The sequence below is a fragment of the Sus scrofa genome, chromosome 14 (assembly GCF_054392235.1).
Source record: "Sus scrofa isolate SSC_HxYL_T2T_F1_AM1 chromosome 14, Sscrofa_HxYL_maternal_Yorkshire_Landrace_v2.0, whole genome shotgun sequence".
Lineage (NCBI taxonomy): Eukaryota > Metazoa > Chordata > Mammalia > Artiodactyla > Suidae > Sus > Sus scrofa.
Window position 1 is genome coordinate 103,402,599 of NC_139396.1, and position 24,736 is coordinate 103,427,334.

General features: G+C 46.7%; 1 protein-coding gene across 7 annotated transcripts in view; it reads right to left on the reverse strand.

Annotated features, from left to right (window-relative positions):
- LOC106506054 (uncharacterized) overlaps positions 1–24,736 on the reverse strand; it is a 303,642-nt gene that overhangs the window by 76,406 nt on the left and 202,500 nt on the right. For all 7 annotated transcript variants that reach the window (XM_084997449.1, XM_084997453.1, XM_084997451.1 and 4 more), the window contains one exon: positions 5,916–6,052. In XM_084997449.1, the coding sequence (XP_084853575.1) occupies positions 5,916–5,938 (23 nt within the window). In that variant the 5' untranslated portion in view covers positions 5,939–6,052. The remainder of the gene's footprint in view (positions 1–5,915; positions 6,053–24,736) is intronic.

Sequence of the window (24,736 nt, forward strand, 5' to 3'; positions counted from 1 at the left end):
GTTACCAATTTCCCCAATCCTCTCAACCTCCTGAAACAGGGACCCTGCCCTTCTACCAGCATCCCATCCCAGTTTCTCCAGCAGGAAAAAGTCCAGCAATTGCCCCAGCCAGGAACTCCCAGTCCTGCACCCACAACGAATGATGGGGTCTTCATTGCCCATGGGGCAGTGGAGGATCCAGTTCCACAGTCCCATCTGAAGTTTTATTCCTCAGCCCACTCCAGTTCTATTTGTCCTCGGTTGGGATCCCTGAGTCTGCTATGAAACTTGTCATGCAGGAAGTGTCCTGGGGTGTGTCCTCAGATCAACTCCTGTGGGGACTGATGAAGGCAGGGCTGGGCAGAGGGGGAGGTTGAGCTGCAATGCATTTGTAACAGAGCTTCAGTCCACCCATGGGGGTTCTAGAGTTGGGAATGACTTTATGGGGGTGCTTCAACCAGCCGTTGGCTGTGGCTGCCCTCAGGGAGGGGCAAAATCTTGGGCCAGCCAATCCCTTCTGCCCAGGGCAATTCCTGAGAAGGATTTTTTTTTTTTCTTTTACAATAATTTATCTTAGCCTTCACTAAGTTTAAGTACTTTTAAATTTTATTTTATTTTATTAGAGTATAGTTGATTTATAGTGTTGTGTCAATTTCTGCTGTATAGCATAGCAATCCAGTCATATATATATATATATACACAATCTTTTTCTCATGCTATCTCCCAGCACATTCTATCCATCCTGTAAAGCCCTAGGGAGAGACTCCTTGGTCCTGACAAAGGAGACAGACCGAAAACTAAAGCGGCTTTTCTTTTTAGGTGAAAGGGAGTAGTGTTTTACCTGGACCAGTCTCAGCATTATTTAGGGTTCTGGAATCATCAATATTACTTGCCTCTTGGAGTGGAGGTCATTTGGGACATCCGCTCATGGCTGCTTTGATGGGGGACCCAGAGGCCCTTGGCTGGACGAGGGAGCCCCAACCTCTAAGGGGGGCAGCATGAGCTGTTTACAGGCAACACTCTTGGCAGCGGGAGAACCAGCTCCTCTGTCCTGAGGAGAGTCTGGGTGGTGCATGTCTGCACCCACCTCATAAGCCAGGTGAGGATAAGCCAGCGGAACAAAGGCCAGGAAAAAGAAGGTTCCAGGGGCGTGATGCAGTGCTCAGAGCTCTGAAGGGCCATCCTGTGCTCTGGGAAGCATACTGGTTCTGCGGGATCCCATGGGCCAGCCCAGCCACTGTGGGCAATAATTATAAGACAAATTTCACCTCAATCGAAGGAAGACCCTTTGAGCCATCTGACTCACAGGAGATAGACTCGCATCACTCTCTGAAGGGGTTGAGCTCCCCACCTCTAAGGTCTGCATGCAGAGACTGTCCCACCAATGGTTGAAGCTGTTGTTGAAGGAATTTAAGTTCATTCCAATCTTGAACTCTAGCCATACGGACAATTCCTGCCTGACCAGTCCAGCCAATGAACTTTGAGTAGCCCTGCTCTTAGGCCTCAATGGCAATGCCCTTGCTCTGGGTCCTGTTTCCTTTTAAGGTTCCAAGTGAGATACTGGATGGGTCTGAAGAAAGAGACGACAGGGTGGGTGGATTTAATGCCTGTGCAGCGAGCCGTGGAGTCCATGGTGACGTGGGCTGTCCTCCAGAAGGAACCCTGTGTGCCGAGCCTCCCTGCTGTCACCGCGTGCCCTTCCAGCTGGAACGTGCATCCGCCAATTCTGGGCCCAAACGGGTGTGCGTCCCTCTGTGTGTACACAGACACGCACAAGAGCTCTTCCCAACACAAATATATATTTAAGATTTACTGTTCTGGAAAACCTAGTGAATAATGTAAATGATGAAAGCCTGCGTCTGGCAGAAAATATTGTTCAGGCTGCCTCATTGAAATTCAGCCTCTCATGCACACTTGGTAATACACATGCCATATGAATTATGGATTCTGGGCTTTATCTCTCACACGACACATGAATGTTTGATAAAGATTGTTTCCAATATTATATTTTGTCAAAATGCTCATCTAAAATTCAGTCAAAAATGCTTTCCGGTAATTATGCACTGACTTCACAGGGAGCAGGGAAGGAGAGGGAGAAAGTGCCCCTCTGTGGGGTCATTGCTTTGTGTGTATGTGTGTGTGTGTGTGTGTGTCTTTTTTTACCCTGGGTATTTTTGCTGAAGGGGAGAGGGAGACTGACAGTGTTTGTGCTGAAATTCTTTATTCCTCCTGCACGCCCTCATTACAGAAGCAGCTACAATAAGGTCTACCCTTCGCTTTGCAGACACTTGGTAGTTCATTCGTTCCTTGGATATTTTAAAATTCACTGCTGGCTCATTGGCAGCATGGCCTTAGTCTGTCCTTCCAGCAACTCATGCTCCCCAGAACTTCCAGCTGATCTTCTCCAATGCACATTCTTAGCTCTCACTCCTCAACCCCACCCTCCACCTCCCTCCAGTGGCTCTTCATCTCTTACGACAGAGATGGCAGATCCCCACACACAGACTGCCAGCTCCGCTCCTGAAGCCAGAGCAGGCATCACTAGGGATTGTGTCGCTCTTCCCCCCTGAATCCACAGCAGAATCCTCCTTAGCACGAGATCCGGGCAACCACTATCAATCAGATGAAGATGACATACAAAAGGAAACTGATTTATGCTTTGAAGGTAAGTTCAACCTCTGGAGTGTGGCATTCTAGCCCTTGATGATCTTTCCACAGCCTCTGGTTCAATCTCATCTCCAGTCATTCCCTTTCTACCCTCTCCATGTTCTCTGGACCCACTCTGTGCTTGAGCTCCTGTTTTTCCATCTGTAGAATGCTCTTTCTTCATCCCCCATCTCCTTGGCACACTTGTACACATATGACAAGACCTCTATAAAGCCTCGCTCCCCTCCCCCGGTCTGGATACTCTGTCTTCTGTGATTTCAGAGCACTCTCTCTGTCTATCTCTCTCCACGTATCAGAGAGTACCATACCCCCAAGGAAGTTTACTAATGGGATTGCTGGAGTGTGAAGATGCTGCCTAAGCCAGTCACCAGGAGGAACTTAGCAGATGTAGGTTGGGTCACGGTACAAAGGAAACTTGGGTTCTGTGCTCACAAATGGCCCTGGCCTTCATGGATCTACAGCACAGAAGATGTGACATTCGTAACCTAGATATGGGGAAGATGTCCCTTTTACTTCCCAGTATCGAGGAAAATTACTATGTATTTGGTAGCTATGGCTTTCAGAAAATGTGAGGCAGGCAAGCATCCTTGGAGGAGGCCAGTGTTCACCAAAACATTCCTTACCTCTGCGGGGGTCCATCTCCTCCCCAGCCCCCTTCAGTGTCAGCCTTGATGCCTCCCTCTCCCTCTGCACTCACTACCCACCAGGAATGGGGCATCCATCCCAGTCACCCTTTGAATCCCTCCCCTCCTCTCTCCCTGCTGCCCCACCGTGCTGCAGGCTGTCAATGTCTCTCCTAGAGAAGACTGAGGCGGCCTGGTGTCTCCCTGCCTCCTCCATCCCTCCTCCAACCCTCTCTCCATCAGCAGCCAGTGTGATCTTCCTAAACCCAAATCTGATCCTCTTACTCCCCGCAAAGAACCCTTTGATGCATCTCCATTTCCCTTAGGCTAAAGGCCAACTTGCCCTCTGTGGCTTGAAGAGAAGTATTCATAATAATGAGTGATCAGTAAGGCCTGGGAATCACCCATCAGAAGGAATGGGGTGAAACAACCATGAAGGCCAAGCATCAAGGATTAGCTCAAGATGAGTCAGGAGAGAAGGCCCAGGCCCAGGTCCTACCCTGACTGGTCTCTGCAGCCACAGCAGTCTCTCCCCTATACTTACACTCTGTCCTCCAGCCCACTCCTCTCCCCTCAGTGTCCCCTCAGCAGGGAGGACACCATGTTATAGCAGAGCGCGGGGTGCAAAGTAGGTGTTTTAAAAATATGTGTTGGATTTGATGGAAGGCCAGGAAATGTGGCAGCCCCAGGGGTCCATCAGGAAAGTCTGCTGTAGCAACAAGCAAGGCTCCCCACGTAAGAGCCAGGCCTGTGAGCTGGAGCTGACAAATGCAGCTTCAGAAGTGCGGAAGCATGTGAGCAGGGGTGCTGACAGCCCCTAAGCCAAGCGCTGAGCAAACGCTGTTCTCTAGACATCGAATATTTCAATATAACTGGTGTAAGAATTACAGCCCCGGATTTCAGCTGTTCCCAGGAGGGCTGGGAGCAGAGTGTATGCCAACAGGGAAAATCCCTGTGAGAATCCCGGATGTGTTTGTTGTATAGTTTGTATCTACAGCCTTCCTGTCTTTCTTCCACAAACGCTGCCTGCCTGCGATTCATTGCCAGGCCCCATGCTGGGAGCTGGGGGTACAATGCTGGAGACTGCAGACCTCCTCTTTCAAAGCTCTCATATCCAGTGGGTCAATCAGACAAGTGAGCAGACATGCTCAGCAGTTGGGAGAGGAGCCCAGAGGTGGAGGACCCTGCTGAGACAGGGCAGCAGAAACCCGCATATCTAGGAAAAAGGGCATCAGGGCTAAGTCCATAAGGATGAGCAGGAGTTTGATGAGTGGGGGTTGAGAGAAAGGACAGGCATTTCAGGCACCAGGAACAGAACATCCAAGGGTCTGAAGGCCGAAGGAAACATTGGAATTGGATAAATTTGCAAAGAGTTCAGCAAGACCAACACCAAGGGCCAGATGAAAGGTTTATGTGCTGAGATCAGGAGTCTGGACACTTCCCTGAGGTTTCAAAAGGGCAGAGTATACACAGGCCATTCAGGGAGTCAAAGCTAGAACTGGACCTTGAACCTATCTGTGAAAAACGAAACAAATAAATCTCTAGCGAAACTATTCAAGAAACAAAGCACAAACACATATCATTAGAAATGAAAATGGGGAAATAACCACATAGAGAGGAAATTCAAAGAATGATAACATTACTCGGTTTTGAAAACAGGTTTGAAACATGAACAAAATGGGTGATTTTCTAGAGATATAAATGATGAAAACTAATTTTGTAATAGATAGGAAATCTAAACAGTCCAGTTACCAGAGAGGAAATTGGGAATGTTGTCAAAGAGCCACTATCCACTAAAGTACCAGACCCAGACAGCTTCCCAGGTAAAATCTATCACAAGTTCAAGAAACAGATACCTGCAATGCTATTTAAAGTATTCCCAAACACCATGGAGAGTGGGAAAGGACTTTTAAATGAATCAAAGAATCCAGTATAACGGCAAAAGCAAAATCCAAAAAAAGAGCACCACCAATAAACTATAGTCCTGTCTTTAAGACAGTGTAAATGCAAAATTCTAAAAAATAATACTAGCCAAGAGAACACAAATGTGTTTTAAAAGGATAATATGCCACCACCATTATTCCATAATGCAAGGATGGCTCTCTGTGAGTGGATCAATTAATATAATTCACAATATCCATCATCACTAAGAAAACCATATAATTCTCCATATATTCTGGGAAGGTAGTTGATAAAAATTCAACTATGATTCCTGATTAAAAACTCTTCATAAACTGAGACAACATGGAACTTCCTTAGTTTGAATTTTTACATATATATTTACATATACATTATGTGTGTGTGTGTATACACCTGTACATGTATATGTGTGTGTGTGTATTGTATATATAATTATTCAAGCTGAGATACACAATCATTTCTGATGGAATCCTTTTCATTAGAATCAGAGAGAAGCAAAGAATGCCACTGTAATTTGCTCATTGTGCAAGTCTTTACCCCTTCCGGTGTCCTTGTCCTTAGCCATATGATTTTGCACTTGCTCCTCCTATAAGACAAGGGACCTTTCCTATCCCACTTACGTTCAGTTTAGCCATGTGACTTGCATGGGCTGATGAAAAGTAGGCAGAAATGACAGAGTGCCAATGCTGAGCACTGACGTAAGACGCATCATATATTTCTACTCACCAATTTTGTATTTCCATCATCATCGTAGAAGAGGATATCACATTTTCTAACTGGTTGGGGAGGATGAAAGACACACAGAGCAGACATGGACCACTTGCAGCCTTGAGCCAAGTCCAGTCAAGCCCCCCTCAGTCGACCTGCAGATACATGAACACGGATAAATGATTGTTTTCAACCATTGAACGTTGAATGCCTTGTTATGCAGCATTATTGTAAGCTGATACGTCCATTGTCATGACAATTATTAAACATTGTTTTTGACCCACTTGCCAACGCAACTAAATATCAGAAAGAATTAGGAGGAAGAGCACTGAAATGATGCAAAATGATCATCTTTTGTTGGTTATCAGATTGTACACTTTTAAAACAAGGGAAAAAAATCCCAGTTTTTAAAAAAGCTGTGAAAAACCTTTAAAGGACTTTAGTAAGAATTAATATATTTTTAAAAATCAATAGCTTTTCTGTAGAAAAATAATCAATTAGAAATTTAAATGAAGGAGTTCCTGTAGTGGCACAGTGGAAACGAATCCGACTGGGAACCATGAGGTTACAGGTTCGATTCCTGGCTTCACTCAGTGGGCTAAGGATCCAGCGTTGCTGTGAGCTGTGGTGTAGGTTGCAGACGTGGCTCGGATCTGGCGTTGCTGTGGCTGTGGCGTAGGTTGGCAGCTGTAACTCCAATTAGACCACTAGCCTGGGAATCTCCATGTGCCGTGGGTGAGGCCCTAAAAAGACAAAAGAAAAAAAAATTAAATGACAATCCCATTTACAGTAATAACAAGATTTTAAAAACCTAAAAACATGCTTAACATAAAATGTGCTTAATCTATAGAAAAAAATTATCAAACTCTACTAAAGGACATAAAATAAGACCTTGATAAGTGAAAATACACCCTGTTCTCATATTGGAAAAGTCCTGTTGGATAGATTCCACTTCTCTAAATTAATCTATATTAGTGGAATCCAAAAGTCCCAACAGTTAACACACAGGCATGTGACCTAGACTCTGCCAACCCCAGGTAGCCCCATGTAAGACTCGAATTAGGAGAAGGTAATAGGAAAGCAGGTACCATCTCATCTGAGTTGATGAGGGAGGTGTCAGACATCAGTGCCATCAGGGAGGGCTGCAGCTTTGTGTCGAGAGGGGGCAGAAGCAGTGGCATCTTCCCCAGAACAGGACCTCCTGGGAGGCAAGTGCCAGCTTCCTGGCTGCACAGCCACCAGATCTGATTCTCTGGCCTTCCCGAAGAGTCCCCACCACCACCCAACCCAATAGTCTTTAACAAATTCCTTTTCTGCTCCAGTTGGCAGAGTAGGTTTCTTTGCAATTTCTCATCTGACACACAAACTAAATGAATAGAATATAAGGTCCAGAAATAGGCCACATATGTCTGGAGGGAATATCAGTGATGATAGTCAGCATTTTATTGAGAACCTACTCTGTGCCAGGCATTGTTGTTCTACATACTTGTTATTATCTCATTAGCTCTTCCAACAACGCTACATTATTATTTTCATCTTACAAATCTGGTTACCAAGGTACAGAGAAGCTCCTGCAACCCATTTATAATATAAAGTTGACATTTTAGTTCATTAGGAGAAAGAAGCATCACTCAATAAATAATTTGAGGCTAGCCAGCTGGAAAAATAATGTGGATCTCTATCTCACTCCTTGCACTAAAACTGATCACCTTGGAAAGAAAAAAATTAAGCAATAAAATAAGTAAAAGAAAATATAAGGCTATGTTCCATAATGTTAACGAAGGCTATTCAAAGACGCAAAATTCAGAAGCCATTTAAATACTGATGAGGTTGATCACATTAACATGAAATAATTCATCCTGGCAAGAGGAAGGAGTGGAGACAAACCCAGATCACAGTAACAGCAGCCCATCTGACAATGGGCTAATATATGTAAAGAAATCTTGGAACTCAATAAGAAAAACAACAGCAATTCAATGTAAAGAAAGAGCAAGGGTATTTCACAGAAATAAATACTTATATACATGACAGATAATCTCTCCTATTTTTGAATGTGGAAAGCAAAATAATAATGTGGTATAATGTTTCACTTATTAAATTGATAACTGAAAAACTCAATAATGTGCGTTGTTGAAGATGTCATGAGGAAATAGGTATGTCCACCTGTTATGGAATAAAGGTCATGTAAGGACAGTTTTACAATAGATATTTTAAAATTGACATGCATTTTGAACCTGCAAATCTCACAGAACTATGTCCTGTGGACACACTTGTGCATGGACATAAATATATATGTACATGAAGGCTGCAGTAACGATGTTTATAAGAGCAAAACCCTAAAGACCACCTAAATGTCCATCATTAGGGAACCTGGTTAAACAACCTGATACACAATAATGACAAGGAATAAGGCAGAGGCATTGTCCCTAAGACAAAGTCTTTTTTTTTTTTTTTAACAAAATCAAGGTGCACATCACTATATCAACTAGGTGCTGTCCACTAAAGCTTTCTGTGATAATGGAAGTGTTCTGGATCTGTACTGTCCAGTAGGGTAGCCACCAGCCACATTCAGCTGGTGATGCTGCATGTGCAGCTAGCGTGAATGAGGAACTAAATCTCTCATTTTAATAGTAATTAATATTAACTTAAATTTAAATAGTCACGTGTGCTGGATAATACAGGCTGGGAATAGTTACGTTTGCGCATGTGAACAAAAGTAGCATTTCTGAAAAAAAGGTAAAATGGGTAAGAGTCATGGCCCTTGCCAAGGAGAACTGGGGTGTCAGATGTTTCTGGGGATAAGGAGGGTTTTTTGGTCTATTTATAGCATGAATATCTGAGCAGTTTACCATGTGTGGACTGACCCATTTCATACTGAACTAATGCACCGATGTTCAAAAAGGAGAGTTAGGAAGTTCCCAAGGGAGGCTTGGGTATTTTTTCCTGTGAAATAGCAGTCCCAGTGGTCTGCGAGGGTGCAGGGAGGGCTTGTGGGCGATCCAGCTCCTGGAGAGAGTCAGTTGTTTGGGTCAGAGGTTGAGGAAAAGGAAGGGGCCAACAAACCCTAAATGAAGGACTCCTGAGCTGAGCTGTGGGAAGCATCTTGCCACCCTTGGAAGCCAACATCCATGAAGAACGAAGCCATGCAGCTGAATGATTGTCACCAGCAGCCCAAGTGCAGACACTGAGTCAAACAATTAGACTGATCCCAAGAGACATGTAAACAGAAGAGCTGAGGAGGAAGGGATAGATTAGATTTGCAGACACAGGAAAAGGCAGAATCTATAGAATCTACAGACAGAGATAAGCCTAGGCTAGCTCTCAACTGCTCTCACTCTTGGATATATGACTGCCCTTGGGAAAAGAAGGCTTCTAAGAGGAGAAACACCATAAGTTCAGTGCTGGCCTGTTGATCCAACTGGAAACTGCTAGAAGCCTTCAGATAGGTTTGGTCCGACGCTCAGCAGGGAGAACTGCACTAGGGAGATCCAGTGGGGAGATAACCAGAGGTGAGTGATCACTGAGGCCAAGAGAACCATCCGACTCACCCGGAGAGGAGGTGTGGCCAGGGACAGAGCCCTAAAAGCGCGGGGCTAAAGCAAAGGGCCGGGAAGAGGACCCCGCAAAGGACACTGAGGGTGGGCTCGGAGGGAGGAAGGCAAGAGGGAGAACTTGGGAGAAGGGCCAAGGAGGAGGTGGTCTCAAGAAAGAGGAAATGATGCACAAAGTCAAACGAACAAAGACAGCAGGTTAGATGGGGCACAGAAAAGCACACAGCACTTGGCAATTAGGAGGTCACGGGGCCACCTCTGTGGGAGCAGCTTCAGGCAAGTACCGAGAGGCAACATGATTTCAGCAGGTTGAAGGGTTAATGGGAGATGAGAGAGTGGAGCTCATGAGGGGAGGCCCTTGTTATGTCTGGACGCTCGGCTGTAAAAGAAGGAGACAAAAGGAGCAGTATCGAGAGGACAGGCTGAGAAGAGGGCTGTTACTTTTTATGTTCGCTTTGTTGCTTTAAGATGAGAGAGCTGGGTAGGATGGCGGACGGGGGTAAAGGGCTTCTCAAGAAACCAGACAAAACTGATGGAGTGAGGTCCTCGAGGAGGTGGGGGAAGGTGGGCTCCATGAGGCTCAGGAGGGAGGTTGAGACCTGATCAGGAAACCTCCTTTGATCAGGAGAGAGAGGGATGCAACAGAGAAGTGAGAGGGTAGGGTGGGAGGCTGGAAGCCAAGCAAGTGATTTTGCATGGCGGCCTCAATTTCCTCCGAGACATCGGAGTGTGATCATGAGGATAGAAGAGGGCAAAGGGTGGTCTTAGGTGGAGTAGCATAGGATTGGGTTGAGTAAAGATGACTGGCTTTGCAGAGGGTTTTAGGTTTGTGGACCATGAACATGGAGGCGTCCAGGAACTCAGGTGAAAGTCTGGACTTCTCCATGAGTTCACCACATCCCTAAGACTCCTGCTGTTCCTGTATCACATCCAGCAGGAGGAGGCCACCCAGGGGGAAAGGAGCAGGGGACAGTGTTGGATAATGTGTGAGTTTAAAGTGTACTCACTACATGCAACTTTGAGCAAGTTCCTCTGTCACATCTGAGCCCCAGCAGGCAAATGGGATCCATGTTTTCCACCTCATAGATAAAGCACTTAGACTAGAGCTTGACACCCAGAGTTCTCATTAAAGATCAGCAGTGTTGCAATGAATAGCATGCGGGTAAAGATGCCAAGGGGCCTGAAGAGAAGGGTGAAAGTAATATTCCAAGGAGTCTGGATGAGACAGGTCAGTGATGGCAGAAGGAAGTGATGGGCAAGGATCAGAAAACTGTATACTGAGGCCAAATCCAATCTACTCTCTGCTGTCATAAATAAAGTTTCATTAGACACAGCCATGCCAGTTCTTTATGCACTGTCCCTGGCTGCTTTTGTGTTATGAGGGCAGAGTTGAGTGGTTACAACAGAGACTGTATAGCCCATGAAGCCTAAAATATTTACTATCTGGACTTTAAGAAAAAAATCGCAACCTTGAGTTACAGGCTAGGAGGGCTGATGGAGTCAAACTAATTGAGACAAAACCAAAACAGGAAAACAGGAGTAGAAAGTGAAAAGATCTGGAAAGATGGGAGGTTGAAGTGAGAGAATAAGACTAGGGATGAAGGACTGCAGCCAGGCTTGTTGCTGCTGTGGCATGAGTTTGATACCTAGTCCAGGAATTTCCACACTTCCACATGCTGTGGGCATTGGACGAGGGTTCCAGAGGTGGATCCATGCCAGGTAATAGGCAAGGGGGAGTGGGTGACTATGGCCAGGGCTGGATGAGTCCTTTGGAACTCAAGATACTGACCTGGGAAGTGTCAGGCTCTCATGATAAGCTGAAAATCAATGGATTGGTGGGTCAATAGACAGATTTTCCCATATGGATGTGGGTAAGATCAAGAACAGAGAGACATGAGAGTTCCCTGGTGCCTCAGCAGGTTAAGGATCTGGTGTTGCCACTGCTGTGGCGTGGGTTCAGTCCCTGGCCCAGGAAGTTCCACATGCCACAGGCATGGCCAAAAAAGAAGAAGAAGAATAGAGAGACTTTAAATCACAAAGCAATGTGCAGGAAGTCACCAGAAAACGCCTCCCCAAAAGCCACCCTCCCCGTCTTTGCTATCAAAACTTCGCTTTTGTTCAAAATAAGAGTGTGACCTACACCTAGAAATGAATCATGATTTGTCTGGGCCAATCAAGTAATCATATCCCCTTTTGGCTGATGTTTACTTGCCCAGACTGCCTTGCAGCTCGAAGTGGCCACATGATGAGTTCTGGCCAATGAGACATTTCAGACAGTCAGCTTGCAGCTTTGAGGAAAGCTTTCATTTTTTGATTAAAGAGAGCTTTGCTAGTGCTGCCCTTCTCCCTTTTATGCCTTGAATGCAGAGCTGATGCTTGGGGCTGCGATAGCCATTTTGCAACTGACCATGAAGCAGTAACTATGAGGCATAAATGTAGCGTGGGGAAGATATTGAAGCAGAAAGAACGAGCCTGGACCTTGACATCATCATTAAACCCCTGCCCACCTCCAGACTTTTAAAGTGAGATAAGGAAATGACTTTATTGCTGAAAAAAAAAAAAAGTTTTCTTTTTTATTTAAAAGAAGGAAGTTCAGCGGTAATAGTTGGGAGCTAGAAGAACGGCATGCAAGGCTGGGGGGAGAAGCAGGGGACTCCTATGAACACAGGATGTATGAATACAGTTGGAACTAGGAAACGGGTGCTTAAGAACAGAGAGGAGGGGAGTTCCTTTTGTGGCACAGCAGGTTAAGGAACTGGCGTTGTCACTCAACGGCTGGGATCACTGCTGTGGCACAGGTTTCATCCCTGGCCCAGGAACTTGCACATGTCACAGGGACAGCAAAACAACAACAACAAAAACAGATAGGAGGAGTCTTTGGATGTTGGGTTGAGGAGTTTAGGTTTCTTTTGCAGGTGAGGAGAAAAGATAGCTAAAATTTATTTAGAATCACAGAGCATAAGCTTGATGTAATAGATATTTGCTAAACTTTGTGACTTCTTCAAAAGTCCTTGAAACATTTGCTTTTCTGCATTTTCTTAAAAAGAAAAAAAATGGCAAGGGACTTGCATTATGGTGGGGTTTTTTTCCTAATTATAAAAGCAAAGTATATTTAGACACTTCAGAAAGCAGATATGCAAATAGAAGAAAACATTTTGGGTGTTTGATCTGAGGGCTGATATTTCAGAAAGGGTGGATGGCGATTGAGACAGGAAACAAGAAGCTTCACTGTAACTCACCTTCCCTGGGCCTCAGTTTTCCCACCTATAAAATGAGCAGGTGGGGAGTTCCCATTGTGGCGCAGTGGCTAACGAATCTGACTAGGAACCATGAGGTTTCAGGTTCGATCCCTGGCGTTGCTCAGTAGGTTAAGGATCCAGCGTTGCCATGAGCTGTGGTGTAGGTCACAGACGAGGCTTGGATCCCATGTTGCTGTGGCTCTGGCATAGGCCAGCGGCTATAGCTCCAATTGGACCTCTAGCCTGGGAACCTCCATATGCCGTGGGAGCGGCCCTAGGAAAGGCAAAAAAATAAAACAAAAAAAGACAAAAAAATAAAAATAAGAAAAAAACAAAACGAGCAGGTGGGCCTGCAGCTAGGAAAGTCTGCGCCCAGCTTTCTAGCCCAGGGATGTTCGAGACCATTCACTTCCCTGGGCTGTTAACGCACATGCTACCGAAGCCCTGGGTCACAGTGAGGGTCGTGGTGGGGTTAATATGTAGGAAGCTCGTCCATCCATCTTTTATGGGTTCACACCCAGTGGGCATTGATCCCTCATTTTACAGCTGTGAACAACGGGCTTGGAGGAGCTAAAGTGATGACCACAGCCTTGCAGCTGCCCCATCTCAGAGGTCAGAATCTAGGTCCAGTGCTCACTTCTACTCCCCAGAATTGGTTCCCTCCCTCCCCAACCTGGACCTCGCGCCCCTCAATTGCTCAGCAGTCCATTCCCCACCAGCTCAGAAAAAGCAGTGCACTGGAATGAAGGTAGGTCTGGAGACGCACCCCAAACAGCAGGACCAGCACAGAGAAGGCCAAGGTCCCTCCATTCCCTGGTGGCCCGGTGATGACCACCTGTCTAGCTGTGTGTGTGTCTGCTAACTAAAATGGCCAACTTTGCCCACCAGGGCACCGCTGGGGACCAAGGAATACAGGGAATAGCTTAGAGTTTACGTGTCTGGTGTTAAAAATCAATGGTTTCCTCCTCAGGAGGCACCCTCGGGGCAAAATAGAGCGAATCGCTTATTAGCTTCTGCGTGCACACTGGCAGGTGATGGAGCAGCCCAGGAACCAGTCATACATCGTAATAAAGTGCCTTTCACTGCTGTCCCTGCGCCAGCGAGTGTGCCCCCTCACCCAGCATCGGCTGGGCACCATTAACCCCCACGGTGCTGGGCCGTCACTCACCGATAATCACCCCTAATCACCAAGAGCAGCATTGGCATGGAGGCTGCCTGGGGCTTTTCCAGAAGGGAGGAATTCAGAAATATAAGCAGGAGCCTCCCAACATCCTCCAAAGGTGAGTGAGTTGAGAGGCTCTGTCTGGCTTTGAGGGGAGGGGACAGTCAGTAGGCTAATGTCAAGGAAACAAGCCGTCACACGTTACCCCCGCCCTGCCCCCCTCCCCTGGGCGCCATGCCCCAGCTCATTTATTCCAGGGCACTTTGCTCCTCTATTAAACCTTCCAACCCTATCCATAGAAGCAGAGCATGTCTGAGGAAGAAGAAATCAGTGTCAGCGTCAAAACCACTCAAGTGTTCAGCTGCCAGAACCATCCACAGCACTTTGCAGGTGTTGGCTCTTTGGATGCTTACGGTAACCCCCAGAGAGGTGTGCTCTGACTGTGCCACTGTAAAGGCAAGGAAACGGAGGCCCTGGAGGGAGGGGAGGAGGTTAGGCAACCTGCATACTTCACGTGGGGTGACGCTGGGATTCGAACCCAGGCCTCAGCTCAGACCCGGAGCTCTTGACTACTCCATTGTTTCACCCATCCCTGCAGTCCCCCCACCTTCGCCTCATTTTACAAATGAGGAAACTGAGACCCGAGAATCAGCAGAGACTGGCCCAAGGTTCTCTAGCCAGGCAGCTCAGGATGAGGCCCAGATCACCATCTCCCATCCAAGACTCCTCCCATGGCTCCATGATGTCACTTGCTTTCGTTGGGGTTCTCGTCTTAGAACAGCAAAACTGTGCAGATTGGAGTTAAAATCTAAGCCTGCTTGGAGTAATGAAATTCTATGACTCTCAGAGGAACTGGCATCCTTGGACCTTCTGCTTCACAGTGTTAGTAACAAGTGTGCACGCACTTCACAGTTTACAAAACACTCTAATCAGCATACACCACTCACTCCTCACGTAAGGTAAGTCTGACCCTGGTCTCCACTTTGCAGACGAGGAAATGGAGATCTTCTCTCTGGGACAAGGACTAGTATGTCCCCAGCATGGCCCAAAGGCCCATTCCATGGACGCTCTGCCAGCAACACTGGCCCTCATCAGCCTTGAGAAACTGCCACCCTGGGCCTCCCTTTGGGGTCACAGATCTCTGTCCTTCCTTGGGTCAGTATGGCCTCCAGCTGCAGTGTCCACTTTCTGCCTATCTTCAGTGCTGTGATTTAGTTGGGAGCCTGGAAAACCCTGATTGTTTGATAATTATAAGGCAGAGAAATTACCAAGGCATCAAAGGTTGCTTGCAGTGCTATATTAATTGTCCTTTGTTATCTCTCCATATAAAAGACCACTTGATAGAGAACAGAAACCAGCCGGCTTTTATTCTGCAGCCTCCTGACAGAGGATGAAGGGCTGTTGTTGACTCCTGTCCATTTCTCCCCAGACGCAAATCTTTGCTGCACCTTGCCCAGCATGGCCGCAGCAGACCCTACCCCCACTTGAGACCAAGAACGAGGGACAGCACCATCCAGCCACCACCGGCCCCAGACCCTGGTTGTCTGCTGGCCCAGCGGCTCGCAGAGGGCAAAAGCCCCCATTCTTAGCTGCATGTTTAGATGTGTTTTTCCTTGAGTGCTGGTGTGTAAATGCATGTGGGGATGCTGCAGAGTGACGAGCCAGTGTTTATTGAAGACTTCCTTGTGTCAGGTGCCATGATGACTGCTTTACCTGCTGCTCTTTGCAATGGTAGTTATGGGTGCTATTTCTCTATCCATTTTGCAGATGGGGCTCAAAGACGCTCAGTTCCTTGCCTAAGGTCCCACAGCCATGATGCGCTGGCGCCAGGACCAAATGCCAGGTGCCTGAATGGAGTTCCTAGTGGCTCGGCAGTACTGTTCTCTGAGTACGTATATATATAAGGTGTGCACAGGTGTGCGTTGGTGTGTGTAGGGGGAGGTACAAGAGAGTGTGTGAGTGTCTATAAGAGTGTTTGGGGTACAGGTAAAGGACAGAATTTAATCAATGGGTCCAATAGAAGAGAGGACTAAGTAAAAAGCATGAAGGAGGCAACTGTCAAGTTCTATCTCCACAGCGGATTCCTTCCTTCCTTCCTTCCTTCCTTCCTTCCTTCCTTTCTTTCTTTTCTTTCTTTCTCTCTCTCATGGCACATGGAAGTTCCCATGCTAAGGGTCAAATCTGAGCTATAGCTGCTGGCCTACACCACAGCCACAGCCACACAGGACCCAAGCCACATCTTTGACCTACACCAGAGCTCATGGCAAGGCCAGATCCTTAACCCACTGAGTGAGGCCACGGATCGAACCTGCATCCTCATGGATCAAACCCGCATCCTCATGGATCAAACCCGCATCCTCGTGGATCCTAGTCATGTTCATTAACTGCTGAGCCACAAAGGCAACTCCCCGGATTTGTTTCTGTTTAAAGACCCAGCCAGGCCTTGCTTAAAACATTGGAGTCTAGCAGTACATGGACTGGTGTTTGAATGTCCAGCTCCCTTAAGCATTTACTTGTTCCGGGCCCTGTGCCCCTGTCTGTGAGTAGCCTGGAGAGGAGTCAACCACATGTCTGTCCCCTGGGCTTCCCACCTGGTCACCAGCCTCAGACACTGGCATGGGCTAGAGACCCCTCTTTCACAGCCTCTGCTTCTGCTGGGAGGGCCTGGGAAGGTTGTTGAGAGCTGCCTTAAAGCCATTCATTTTTTTCAAGGTATTTGCCAGCGTGATCAGACGTCACCTGCCCAGCCAAGGTCTAGACTTATTCAACAATTGATCATCCTTGTAACCAACAAGGCTGTATATCACCAATTCATAATTTGGCTGTGGTTCTGCCACTGCAGCTACGTTCATGAATAAAAAGAACCCACCCGATGGGGCCTGAGCTTTGATTTCATGACTTCCCTGTGGAGAGAGATTTCCATTCCGTGTCACATACTGAGAAATTATAGCCCAGAAGGTGAACACGATTCCCCCCAGTCACACAGCCCATAAAGGGCAAACTGTGGCAGGAATCAGGCTGCCGCTGAGAGGTGACTCTGCCGTCATCAGATGCTTCATCTTTACCTACAACATGCATAGGTTATTTGCAGTTTTTGAGGTTCAGATGGGAAAATCCCAAGGAAGTCAACCCCAGTGCCTGGAGCCAGGCTCAGTCCAGATCTTCTGGATTGTTACCAGGACCTCTTGCCATCCCTGACGAGGGCGCAGACCACGGGAGAGAAAGCTGAGGGCGGTGCTTCACTGGTAAAACTGCAGTTTACAGCTAATTGAGGAGTAGCTGAATTCCCCCAAATCTGGTTGGTCCTATTTCCATAGCCCCCGATCTGTTCTAAACCAGCCAGTGGCTGAAGACAATCAGGATGTCTTAGGAGCATCCAAATAATATGGAAAATAAAGGACAGAGCATCCAAGCCTTTGGGGATAAATGCCTTTCTAAATTTAGGCCTAGAAATGGTCTCCCTAGTTGAGCTGGAAGATTCCTACCATTAGGCAACCTGCTCTGTTTTCACCCTGGTTTCCTGGAAACTGAAAAATAAGACCTGCTTTCAATTGTTATAATTCATCTCAGCACACAATTCACGATAAGTTTAATGCTTCTACTCTCTCCTCACTCATTATTCCAGCCTATGGAGGAGGTATTATCACGCCCGTTTTACAGATGGGAAAACTGAGGTTTCAAGAAGTGAAATGATAATGCCCTGGTTGTTTCCAACTCGGTCTCTCTGGTCACCCAGCCCTCCTAGGATTTTCCTTCCCCCTGGAATCAAATCTGACCTCTCAGCCTGGTCTATGAGACCCTCTGTGGTCACCTCACTTCCTGCCTCTTGCCCAGCTCTCCCCGCCATCGCCCACTTTTCTCACTCCTCTCTCTCACCGTACTTCAGCCACACCAGCCCTATTCTGATCTTTGAATCTACCAGTCTGATCCTCAGCCCCAGTCTCTGTGCTGCGGCTTCCTCCTCTGGACTGCTCTCCATTCAGAGCTTTTCGTGGCTGGCTCTAGTTTGTCATCCAAGCCTCAGCTTAAATATCACTTCCTCAAAGAAGTTCTCCACCATGCTGCCTAAACTGGCCTTGGATGCTGCCTGCCAGATTTCTCATCCTAGCTTTGATCTCTCCTGTCCAGTAAATACTTCCCATTTACTTGTGTAATGTGGTTTACGCTCCACTTGTGTATAAGTTCCATGAGCGCAGATGGGGCGAGGCACCTGGTGAGAGCTCTACCAAGTTTTGGTGAGCGAAGGAATCAATGAATGAATAACTCACTGGGATTCAAATAACCCTGGCATGGAGCTCTCCACCCCTAAGGCAACAGGACTCCAAGGCAGGGAATATGCTCCTGCTAATTTCACAAGGAACATGCACCACCCAACTCTGAGCCAGGCAGCAGGAAATGAGGCCCACTGGGATGTCTTCGGGAGATGGGCAGTGGTCCGAGGACAGCTCCCAGTATCCGGCTTGGGCCTCTCTGGCTCCAAGGAAACAGTGCTCTGCCAGCAGAACTGGTCCGGCCTGGTACAGCAGGCACGGGTATGGCCAAAGCTCCCAGTGTCAGCTTGGTTAGCAGGCCTAGTGAGCAGCAAAGATGCCACATCGAAAAATGCAGGAAGGAACCGCAACACCCTTAGTAACTCCCAAAACACCAAGGAAGGGCAGTTTGCAGCACTCTGAAATTCCTATTGCAGCAGAAAGACTCAGCCGGCGAGATGCAGGTGCTCATGCTAGTGTGAGGACCAGCCTGGGAAGACCAGGCGACTCCTGGTCAGGCCTGCCTTTGAGGCCCTGGCCAGCCCTGGGGGAATGTTCCCTTAGACACTTAATGGATGGGGTCACCATAAGCTGTCAGGGCTGAGACAGGAGGTTTGAAGCTAAAAATAGCCCAACCGGGGTGACAATATCACCAGAGCCTGAGAGGGGAGCCGAGGGCGGGCCAGAGCCCCATGCCAGGTCCAAGTCAGAGGAAACAGCAGATCAGAGAGCTAGCTGAGAGTCAGGGTCATGGGCAAATCCAAATGCAATTGGAAAAGGAGGCCAAGGCCTCAAGGTCAGGCCAAGGCTGCCAGGCAGTTTGGGCTGTCACCTGATGGAGGTGGTCAGAGCCCTCCGAGGTGGGCATCTAACAGGCCGATGGGGGGAGCAGGCATGAGTGGAAGCCCGTTTGAACTTCCTTGGTCCTGTATCGGAAGAGGGAATTAAATTGTTCTGTTCTGCTAGGGCGTTTCATTGACTTCTGGCAAAACATGATGTCCTGCTTCAAAGGAAAGGAAACACACAGGCTTAGGAGGCTCGTTGGACATCAAAGCGCTATTAGAAAACAGCATCCTGATGAGCTAATTGCAAATGCAGCCCGAGCAGACGGAGCACATTTGCCCAGGAACATATGGGCTCACACATCCAGGGAGAGGGTGCCGGGGACAAGATGTATGTGCGGCTTTGGTGAACCCAGCGTGTTTGCAAAATAATTCAAGACATTGCCTCAGCCTGGGCTGTTCTCCCCTCTGCATTCCATCAAGCTGGGTGGGGGTGGGATGCAGGATGCTCAAGGCCTCCGCTAAAGTAGGGAGGACTGGGTCCGAACCAACCAGAACATCCCCCCCAGAGCCAGGGGGACATGTGGGTGGAGAGGGCCTTCTCTTGACTCCCAGAGGCCCCTCCACACTGTGTGCCCCAGACCAAAAGCAGGGTGCTGGGGGGCCACAGGGGGACCATTCTCCTCCTGGCCAACCTGCCTCATGCATCCAGTCAGGATGTGGGGTCCCATTCTTTTCAGCCCTGAGCAGGAATCTCCTCCTGCATCAACATTACAACCAGGCCTGGAGACAACCCAGCCCAGGGCATCTGCCCCAGGGCTCCCTGACATCAGGCCAGTTGAATGGGTGGTGTCCCAGACCCTCCCCCCATCACAGAAAGCTGAGCAACTTTGCTCTGTCTGGTTTATGTATCTGGAAAGGACATATGATTTTCCTTGAAGGAAAGGGAGCTCCTGATTATTAATAAAACACTTCTCTGGAACAACTCCTTCATCTTACTAGTTTAGGAAACTGAGACTGGGAGGGACATGATTACCCAGGACACACAGTAAATCAAGGATGAAGCCAAGGCTAGAGCCTGGGACCCTGGCTCTAGGCCAATGCTCTGGCCACCACATCAGGGTGCCCACATCTTGTCCGGTTCAACCAGCTCACCCTCAGGTACCAGGAAGGTGTCTGGGTCCACAGCCAGGCCCCAGCCTCTCTAGGCCTCTCAAATACATAAGATCCCCTCAACCCTCAGGGAGTGGGTGGGGGGCATTCTCAGCAGGATCTATGCCTCAGGACTCAGGAGGACATTGATGAGGGGCAGGCGCAGCCAGGAGGCCAGAGGGAGGAGGACAAAGTAGAGGGTGGGGAGAGGGGAAGAAGCCAGCACATGAAATTGGCATTGGCTCTGCTGCATCTTCTAAGACTTGTTAGCTGAGGACTAGTTGCAGGGAGGTTGCATGGAGCCTTGGAGGTGACCGTGTCCTGCCTGTTCATTGTTCAGATGGGAAATCCAAGACTGAGGGTGGGGAGGGGGAAATCCAAGACTCGGGGTTGGGAGGCGGAAGCACACCAGGGTTCCCAGAAAGGCCATGGGCAGCCTGGGTTTCTAGCCTCTTCTGCTTGCATTGCCTCCTCACCCCTAGCTCTTAGTCACAGCATCCTTACCTGAAAAGACTCCATCACAGTCTTAAGTGGTAAACTTATTTGGGTGATTCTTTTTTTAAAATTTCTGCCTCCCCCGCTCCAAACCACAAGTTCCTCGAGGGCAAAAGTTAGTATGCTTTGCTCACGTCTGAGTCCTCAGCACTCAAAATATGTTTGATGAATGAATGAATGAATATATCATAGCTCTTTCTGACTTCAAAGGCTGCCATGGCTCCTCCTCACCCCTATGTTTTCACTGGGAAATCCTTTACCCAGTACTGAGCCTATTTATGAGTTGATCCAAGTTCCTTTCTTGTCTCATCTCCTATCATGATCCTTTTCATCCATGTCACCACCCCTCACATGACAAGGGCTCTGGACAAAGCCCACTACTTCTCTAGAAGACCCTGTCCTCAGATGCCTTGATAGCTTCAGGCCCAAAATACCTCTTCGACTAGACTTTATCTAGTTAGAGCATCCTACTGATTCTTCTATACCCAGCTCAAACATCCCCTCCTTCCTCCATGGTGACTCATTTCTGCCCAGGTCCTAGGCTGCATAGGTATTTCCCTCCTTGGCAGGTGGCCTGTGAATATGGTGTGACAATTAGGATCCTACACAAGTGTATAAGATAAGGATTTGTTTCCATGTCTGATTCTACCATAAGACACTAGGCTCACCATAGGACAGGAAGTATGGCCTACCTAACTCCATGGCCCAAAACCTGGAGTTTAACCAATGGGAGGGCTTGGGGACCTTGACCTCTAGTTTAGTCAGTGATCCTTCTGCTGTGTGTGTATCAACTTCACATCATTCTATTTCCTTTCAACATTCTCCTTGTATGCACATGTTCTTTCTCTGTCAAAATGCATATCATCTGGAAGTTTCTCATGTCTGCCATCCCTCTGATCATCTCTACTCCTCAGCAAGGGAGGTCCAGAAAGGAAGCTCAAGTGATACCAGAGTGGCAGGCTGGTCCTTTGGGCTCAGACCTGTTTCTCAGACCCTCCAATGCCTAGTGACCTATTGACTCTCTTCTATGGGAGAAACCTCAAATAAAGTACAGGAAAATTTTTGAAGCATTGCACAACCCTATTTGTCCTGCACAATGCTTTTTAAAATCAGTACACTTTATACAGAAATACAGATTCCCAGGTCTTCCTGAAAAATTAAAAGATCAAGCCTTTGTGGAGGCCACTTTTCACAAGGCATCAACAGGGAAGAACAAATGGCGGATTTCTCTTTAGACTGAACCTATTCTTCCTGTTTGGCCATAGACCCCACTACACCCCTATTGTCCATCAAGCCCTCCCTGCTTCACTCATCGCCAAAACCTGCCTGGTTCCTTTAGGCTTTTGGGTTTGTGGCCTAGAGGAAGTCTGGAAGACTTTCTTAGCTACTAAATCAGAGATCACTCCTCCAGCCCATTGCCTTCCCTCCTATCTGTCCCCAGATCACTCACTCATACACATAAACACACACACACAGACTGACCCTGAATCAAGGTGCAGTGGAACACATAAGTCCAACTGCTGAGCCTGTGGACACAAGTGTCTCACTCAGGGGTATGAGGGAGTCCAGGGAAAGAGCATAAACATGGATGTGGAGACAGATAACTTTCCAAAGTGGCTGGCTGTTTTATATTCCTCCAGCAATGTAGAACTCCAATTTCTCCATACCCTCAACACTTGTTTGTTTTTTTCTTTTTTTCTTTTTTGGCTGCCCCATGACATGTGGAATTCCTGAGCCAAGGATCAGATCTGGTCACAGTCATGACCTACTCTGCCACAGCACATGCCACTGATCCCATTGCACAATAGCAGGAACTCCTCAACACTTGTTATTTTATCTGTCTTTTTGATGGCAGATATCCTAGTGGGTGTGAAATCATATCTCATTAGGATTTTGATTTGAATTTCCCTAATGACTAAAAATGTTGAACACCTTCATGTGTTTATTGGCCATTCATATATCTTCTTTGGAGAAATGTCCATCTAGATTCTTTGCTCAGTTTAAAATTGTGTTATCTGCAAAACACTCTCTGACATCAACATCATGAATATTTTCTCAGATCAGTCTCCCAAAGCAATAGAAATAAGAGCGAAAATAAACCAATGGGACCTAATCAAACTGAAAAGCTTTGGCACAGCAAAGGAAACCAAAAAGAAAACAAAAAATAACTTACAGAATGGGAGAAAATAGTTTTAAATGATGCAACGGACAAGGGCTTAATCTCTAGAATATATAAGCAACTTATACAACTCAACAGCAAAAAAGCCAATCGACCAATGGAAAAATGGGAAAAAGACCTCAATAGACTCTTCTCCAAGGAAGATATACAGATGGCCACAAACACATGAAAAAATGCTCAACATCGCTGATTATAAGAGAAATGCAAATCAAAACCACCATGAGATACCACCTCACACCAGTCAGAATGGCCATCATTCATAAGTCCACAAATAACAAGTGCTAGAGGGGTTGTGGAGAAAAGGGAACCCTCCTGCACTGTTGGTGGGAATGTAAACTGGTACAGCCACTATGGAGAACAGTTTGGAGATACCTTAGAAATCTATACATAGAACTTCCATATGACCCCGCAATCCCACTCTTGGGCATCTATCCGGACAAAACTCTACTTAAAAGAGACACATGCACCCGCATGTTCATTGCAGCACTATTCACAATAGCCAGGACATGGAAACAACCCAAATGTCCATCGACAGATGATTGGATTCGGAAGAGGTGGTATATATACACAATGGAATACTACTCAGCCATAAAAAAGAATGACATAATGCCATCTGCAGCAACATGAATGGAACTAGAGAATCTCATACTGAGTGAAATGAGTCAGAAAAACAAAGACAAATACCATAGGATATCACTTATAACTGGAATCTAATATCCAGCACAAATGAACATCTCCACAGAAAAGAAAATCTTGGACTTGTGGCTGCCCAATGGGAGAGGGAAGGAGTGGGAGGGATCGGGAGCTTGGGCTTATCAGACACAGAATAGATTTACAAGGAGATCCTGCTGAGTAGCATTGAGAACTATGTCTAGATACTCATATTGCAACAGAACAAAGGGGTGGGAAAAAAAATGTATACATGTAAGGATAACTTGATCCCCTTGCTGTACAGTGGGAAAAAAATTAAAAATATATATATAAATATTATTTAAAATAAATAAAAAATAAAATAAAATAAAATAAAATTGTTTTATCTTATTATTGAGTTGTTAGACTTGTTTATATATTCAGAATACAAGTCCCTTATCAGATATATGAGCCGCAAGTATGTTTCCCATTTTGTAAGTTGTCTTTTCACATTCTTGATGGTATAATTTGCAGCACAACAGTTTTTAATTTTCATTAGATACAATTTATTTAATTGGGGGGAGGGGTCACATGTTTTTGATGTCATATCTAAGAAACCAATGCCAAATCCAAAGTCATACTTACTTTTTTTTTTTTTTTTTTTGTCTTTTGTCTTTTGCTGTTGTTGTTGTTGTTGCTATTTCTTGGGCCGCTCCCGCGGCATATGGAGGTTCCCAGGCTAGGGGTCTAATCGGAGCTGTAGCCACCGGCCTACGCCAGAGCCACAGCAACGCGGGATCCGAGCCGCGTCTGCAACCTACACCACAGCTCACGGCAACGCCAGATCGTTAACCCACTGAGCAAGGGCAGGGACCGAACCCGCAACCTCATGGTTCCTAGTCGGATTCGTTAACCACTGCGCCACGACGGGAACTCCCATACTTACTTTTATACTTACTTTATACTTACTTTTTTTTCTGAGAGTTTATACTTACTTTTATACTTACTTTTTTTTCTGAGAGTTTTACAGTTTTAGCTCTTAGATTTTGGTCTTTGATCTATTTTTACTTATTTTTTGTATGCAATGTGAGGTAGGGGTCTAAATTCATTCATTTGCATGCGGATATCCAGTTGTTCCATCACCATTTGTTGAAAAGACTACTCTTTCCCTATCTTAATGTCTTAATACCCTAGTTGAAAATGGTACTGTGACATGAGAATTTATTTCTGGACATGTAGTTCTATCCTATTGATCTCTGTCTATCCATGTGCCACTGCCACACTGTTTTGATTACTATAGTTTTCATAGTACTTTTGAAATCAGGAAGTGTGTGTCCTGTGACTTTGTTCTTCAAGATTGATTTGGCTGTTTTAGATCTCTTGACTCAGATGAATTTAT